Consider the following 6,577-nt stretch of genomic DNA (forward strand, 5'->3'; position numbering starts at 1 on the left):
GTTCAGTCAGAAAATAAGTAAAGGCAGTGGATGTGAACTGTGGACCATTAATGGTGGTAATGGTGCAGGGGTTTCCTTCACAGGCAAAAACAGAAGTAAGGAATGCAAGCAGTTGCAGTTGTGGCATTTGGGGTGAATGCAACTTCAGGCCACTTACTAAAATAGTCAGTAACAAACCTGCAGTCATAGGTCCCATGTTCAAATGGACCAACAATGTCGACCACAACAAGTTTAAATGGACCTTCTGGAAACTTGATGAGTTGCAAGGAGCAGGTGAAACAGTAGCTGTTTTATAACAAGCCTGGCAGGACGTGCAGAATTGTGTGGACAGTTTCATCTATGTGTGGCCAACAGCGCAGTTCTCTAAGGCGTCGTTTAGTGCGAACTATGCTTTCATGTTCTTCTAGGCTCTTGACTTCGTGACTCTGCTGCCAGTTCATTTCGCAAGAGGAAGTAAGGTTTGACTTCATCTAGAAGGGACTTTTTCACTTTCGAAAGAATGGTCAGTCTCAGTTTTGTTAGTTTGGGGCAATCCTCACATTCTGCTTTAAAATCAAAAAGTGGAAGTGATGTTAAGAGAGGAGAGATTTCAGCTAGCTCTGTGATGAAATCCTGTTCAGCACCTTCAGCTATGTCAGTGGTGTGCAAGGGAACACGTGACAGGCTGTTTGCCATGATATTCTGGCTTCCAGGACGATACTCCATGTTGTACTGGAAAAACATCAGTCTAGTTGACCAATGTGCAATCCTCCTGCCAGCTCTGTTCATCTCTTTAGTACTTAGCAGAGTGGTGAGAGCTTGATGATCTGTTCTTAGGGTAAATCGGTGTCCCCATATCTACGTCTTTCATCTTTTAACTGCCCATACTCAGGCGAGGGCCTCTTGTTCTATTGTTGAATATTTCCTCTCAGCTGGAGACAGGGTGCGGGAACCAAAAGCAATGATGCGCTCCATCACGTTGGCAGCTTTGGGTTGTAGATTGCAAGTGCTGGGCTTTTCAGGAGCATTTCTTTCAGCTTATTTAAGCTTTCATTTGCTGCATCGGTCCATTTTAGTTTAGCTACGTTATTTGTTCAAAGTAGCTGTTGCAGTGGCTCTACTACTGTTGCATAGTTTGGTAGAAATTTGCTGAACCATGAAGTTAAGCCTGCACCTTTGGTGCAGAAGCTTCAGAGATGCCAGTCAGCTGGTCTGGGTGAGGGCACAAGCCCTCCTTTGAAATGACATGTCCCAGGAACAGAATATGTTTCTGCCCGAATGAACTTTTACTGGAATTGATCTGCAGACCAACATTGGTTAGACGCTGGAGAACAGCCTGTAGATGTTCATCGTGTTCTTCCTTGGAATGCCCGTACACTATAATGTCATCCAAGTAGTTCTGCACTCCTGGTAGATGTTTCAGAGCTGTGTGCATCATCTTCTCGAAGGCAGAAGGTGCTGAAGCAAGTCACTGCGACTGTCAGGGTGAAGATGCAGTTGATGATAAGCTCAGGTTAAACATTCTGGCTATAGTGTGTAGCACCAGCCAGTTTTGTGGACAAATCCTCCATAAGAGGAAGTGAATGACTGCCCATTATTTCACTTTTATTAGGGTTCTCGCAGATCCATACCAGCTCCTCTTTTTTTTGGAAGTAAATTTCCCATCTATATTGTTGATCTTAAGTGCTTTAATCAGGTCAAGCTCCAACAAAGTGGTGGCCTTCCAAAATCTGATTCACATCCAACTCCCTGCATTGATGACATAGTTGAGCACCTTGGGAAGGCAAGATATCTAACAATAATAGACCTCTGCAAGGGTTATTGGCAGGTACCACTGACTGGGCACTCAAAAGAGCTGATTGCTTTCTGGACCCCGCAGGACTTGTTCCAGTTTAAAGTCGTGCCTTTTGGACTGCATGGTGCCCCAGCAACGTTCCATACACTGATGGATCAGGTACTGTCTGACATATCTCATTTAGCTGCAGTTTACCTTGATGAAATAGTCATGCTATTCCTTTAAGTATTATCTTCTTGGATGGGAGTTCATATTGGAAACGGACCACAAGACTCGTCAATGGATAGAGAAGATGAAGGACACAACTGGAAGGATCACTAAGACGGAGGAGGAAGCAGGAATAAGTACAGTTTGTGTGTGTGTGTGTGTTTTACTGGGGTTACTGTAATATATGTTGTAATTGTAAACAACACAAAAATGCTATTTTCACTTCCTCGAACAAAGTTAACAGCGATTAACTACCTTTAAATAATTACCACATATTATCCCCCAATTAGTGGATAATATGTAAATTAAACCTCAACTTCACACATACGAGGCAAGCAATACGTTAGCAAGAGGCGTTTTTCTAATGTAATTTCATATTTCTGTCAACTGCTGTAACAAAAGAAGTGCTAAATATGATATAAAGTATTTCCCATCTGTGTAATGTAATCAGGGATCTTTTAGAGTCTTTTATGAGATAATGAGTTCAAAACAGACACGGAGAGGTTAAATAAATAAAAACACCCACAAATGATATTGTTCTGTTTTACAGTTTTATTAAATTTTGCTCATAGACTTGCTGACAAGAGCATTGGAAAGAAAAACAATATGTACATTTCAGCAGCTGGAATGTTACAAATCTTTACCTCTGGACACTTGTAGTGCTATTAATTACATAAAATTATGTGCAGACTCTTAATAATCAGTCACACACTACAAATACAGTGCTTGATAATGCTTTTGGCTCAGAGTCCACGATGCCTTTTGGCGTGAGGATTTTGTGCTCTCGCGCGTCCCATGAGTGAATCAAAGTTTGCTTTTTGGGTCGACCAGTTCATTCAGAGAATCCAGGTTCTCCCCCTCTGGAGCTTCAGGCCATGCACTGTGGTCTGGAGACAAACAAGAATTTAGCTCCTCGTACTAAATCTAATATATACTGGGAAGACTACAGTGCAGTTGTGTTAGAGAGCTATACGTACTCGGTATCTCCCACATGGATGTATACAAACTTTGTCCCGCATCGACCTTCAACGTGGCTCCAGAAATGTAGGAAGCAGCAGGAGAGAGCAGGAAACACACTGCAGATGAGACCTGGGCAAAGACGGCAATTCAAAAATTGTTCAGTACAGTTGTGCTTTAACCTTTCTCCTTCTATTGTATGGCTTCACAACTTCTTTATATCCTAATGCTGTTTATGGAGCACTGTGAGACCTTTGGGGTCTGGGTTCTTTTTTCGTTTTTCAGAATTAGAATTACTCCGACTTATATGTTAAAGTCATTCTGTCTGTAACACATTTTAAGGAGACTTTTTTCTCTAACAAACCTCTTCGGGCACTCCCAGCCTCTTCGAAGGAGTGAATGGAACGGACATCTTGAAAAGATCTGGTCTATTCCCTTTATAGTTCTCCATCGCTGTTTTGGAAAAGATTTTACCCTGCAGCCAAACAGAGAGATGAAAATCATGCACATCTTGAAAAACTGAAACAAAACTGATTAAGTGCTGAGCTGTACGCACAGGTGCAACAGCGTTGATTCGGACCCCCGAGGCTGCCCACTCGATGGCGAGACTCTTAGTTAAGTTATCCACCGCTGCCCTCGCTGCTCCTGTGTGGCTGTCGGGGAGGAGGAGACACACCACGCAGCAGGCAAATTTATTTTTCTTTTGTTAAACTGTGTGACTTTGCAGATTTGTGTGTGAATAATGAGGGAAACTGTTCTTACGCCGCGTCTGGGAAGCCGTTCCACATATTGGCGATGATGCTGATGATGGCGCCTCCGTGCTCCTTCATCCATGCTGTGTAGACTGGAGGGGAGAACAATGACGGTCACGCTGAGAGACCAAACCACAAACACCAAAGCCTGTGTTATCTGTGCCCGGCTCACCCTCCTTGCAGCAGTGGAAGGTTCCTGTCAGGTTGGTGTCTACCACAGCCTTCCAGCCCTTAGAGGACATGTCTTCTGCAGGGCTGCTGAACTGACCTCCTCCGTTGTTCACCAGAAAGTCTATACGGCCATATCGCTTCAGCACTGATGACACAAGAGCCTTCACCTTCAAATGACAGAAAGACAAAAAGAAAATCAGCCACTTACGCACTGAAACGAGCAGCAGATGCAGAGCTGCTCACCTCCTCCTCGCTGCGGATGTTACAGGGCACAGCAGTGACACTTGCAGGACTGGAGGGAGGGATTTTCTGTCTCATCTCCCGAGCTGCTGCCTCCAGCCTGTCTGCCTTTCTGCTGGAGATCACCACACTGCAGCCTGAAGACCAACAAGTGAGCCACGAAAAACAATTACAGCACTTTCCGAAATAAAGCTTCGAGTCAATTTACTGTGAAACAACACTGACAGCCACCAGATGTTTGGTGTTTCCAGCTGTTAGCGAACACTCACAGCCACACTTTCACAGTGTCCCTGCGCGCACTTGACCGCGGTCACTGGTGCGACTCTTACAGACTTGTTTGTAACTGTGTCGAAGTTCACTTGCTGTCACTCAGCTGCTCCTCACTTCAGACTCTTTGCACTACAACAACTATTAGAACTCACTCACCCAGCTCCAGCAGCTCCGCAGAGATAGCTTTACCGATCCCGGTGCCTCCACCCGTCACTATTGCAACTTTATGGTTGAACAAGCCCGGTCGGAAAACACTGGAAGCCCCCATCCTTGTTGCGTGGTACCGCTGAGGAAGGCCGAGGGAGTCAGAATTTGTGATGCGGCATAAAGGAGCAAAGCAACTCAAATCGGCTCTCCGTGAACTCTACTGGTTCCAGTACTTCACCCTGGATGTAATAGCACTGTTGACTACTGTGGTCCATGTTTTAGTAATGCTGACCGCAAAATGTATGAAGCTGTGCTTCCGTAAAGTGAGACGAAAGTGGAAGCGTGAATAGGGACAGTTTTTTTACTGGAATTATTGTGATGTTGTAATTGTAACAAACACAAAATGCTGACATTGACGATTTTCACTTCCTCGGACAAAGTTAACAGCGATTAACTACCTTTAAATAGTTAATTAACATTATCACTGCATTACCTGCCTGGATAAAATCACCGACCAATTAGTGGATAATATGTCAATCAAACCTCAACTTCACACATACAAGGAGGCAAACATTACGTCAGCAAGAGGCGTTTTTCTGTTTGCATTTGCTCTAACATTTATTTTCAAACGCCCCTTCCCTGTCGCCTGCTGTAAGAGCGAAACTAAAACGCACACAGGTCAAAACTGCGAGAACAGTTTGTAATCATCTACATGCTGTCGAGAGCTTACTCCCATTTCTAATAATGGGGATCACATTCTTTGGTTTCTCAAGTGCAATTTACACAATTCCCCAAGAACAGATGCAGGAAACCTTTGATACCACATGCTGTAACCTTCTATAATACAACATATCTGCCAGGCAGAGAATCCCTTTCCACATATTATCATTATTAGTACTAATGTCATTTCATATTCCTGTCAACTGCTGTAACCAAAGAAGTGCTAAATATGATATTAAGTATTTCCCATCTGTTTAATATATAATTAGACATCTTTTAAGACTCTTTTATGAGATAATGAGTTCAAAACAGACGCGAAGAGGTTAAATAAAACAAATAAAAAATACAAGTGATATTGTTCTGTTTTACAGTTTTATTAAATTTTGTTCAAAGACTTACTGACAAGAGCATTGGAAAGAAAAACGATATGTACATTTCAGCAGCTGGAATGTTACAAATCTTTACCTCTGGACACTTGTAGTGCTATTAATTACATAAAATTATGTGCAGATTCTCAATAATCAGTCACACACTACAAATACAGACCAGGCCAGCACGGTGTGATTAACCGTGTTTGTGGCTCAGAGTCCACGATGCTTTTTGGCGTGGGGATTTTGTGCTCTCGCGCGTCCCATGACTGAATCAGAGTTTCCTTTTTGGGTCTACCAGTTCATTCAGAGCATCCAGGTTCTCCCCTCTGGAGCTTCAGGCCATGCACTGTGGTCTGCAGAGATGGGCAGTAACGCGATACTGTATGTATGTGTTACTGTAATCTTTTTTCAAGTAACGAGTAAAGTAAGGGATTACTATTGCAAAAACGGTAATTAGATTACCGTTACTTTCCCGTAGGAACGCTGCGTTACTGCGTTACTAAAACCGTGATTCTTTGCGAGAATGTCTCACGACAGTGACGTAAGCGAGTGCGCTGTTAGTGACAACAGCTGTGTGCAGATCAACAATGGATCACATATTGATTGTGGGAGAGAGTATGAGCGTGCAGCGTTTAAAGTGTGGAAGTAAAAAAACATTAGCGTCCGTTGTGCGTGGGAAGAAAACGTTTTTTTACAGCGAAAAAAACCCTAAACTTCCAAGCAAGCACCGAGTGCGCAACGACGTAATGGGAAATTCACAGAGAAAGCCTCGGATTCTTCAACTGACCGCGGCACACCTAAACCTCCGCCTACCGCAGTCCTGCTTTACAGGTGAAAATAGAGCAACAGGACCGCTAGTCTTTGACTTTATTTATTTTCTGCTGTGTTTGACTTGCATCTATTTGAAAGAGTGTGTGTGTAAACACAAAAAATATTTTATTTTATGTGCTGGAATGTGCAGAAAATAG

The 6,577-nt window shown here is 43.2% G+C and overlaps 1 protein-coding gene across 1 annotated transcript; it reads right to left on the minus strand.

Annotated features, from left to right (window-relative positions):
• Nucleotides 1–2,518: 2,518 nt before the first annotated feature.
• Nucleotides 2,519–4,836, minus strand: LOC102206780 (peroxisomal trans-2-enoyl-CoA reductase-like). The gene is made up of 8 exons (XM_005740176.1): nt 4,528–4,836; nt 4,105–4,238; nt 3,863–4,028; nt 3,701–3,782; nt 3,495–3,591; nt 3,303–3,413; nt 2,959–3,070; nt 2,519–2,868 (listed from the first exon to the last, which is right to left on the minus strand). The coding sequence occupies exons 1-8, from the start codon at nt 4,637–4,639 to the stop codon at nt 2,786–2,788; spliced, it is 897 nt and encodes a 298-aa protein (XP_005740233.1). The 5' UTR covers nt 4,640–4,836; the 3' UTR covers nt 2,519–2,785.
• Between the last annotated feature and the right edge of the window lie 1,741 nt (nt 4,837–6,577).

The sequence above is a fragment of the Pundamilia nyererei genome, unplaced genomic scaffold (genome assembly GCF_000239375.1).
Source record: "Pundamilia nyererei isolate P.nyererei 1_Seehausen unplaced genomic scaffold, PunNye1.0 scaffold00098, whole genome shotgun sequence".
NCBI classification, from domain to species: Eukaryota; Metazoa; Chordata; class Actinopteri; order Cichliformes; family Cichlidae; genus Pundamilia; species Pundamilia nyererei.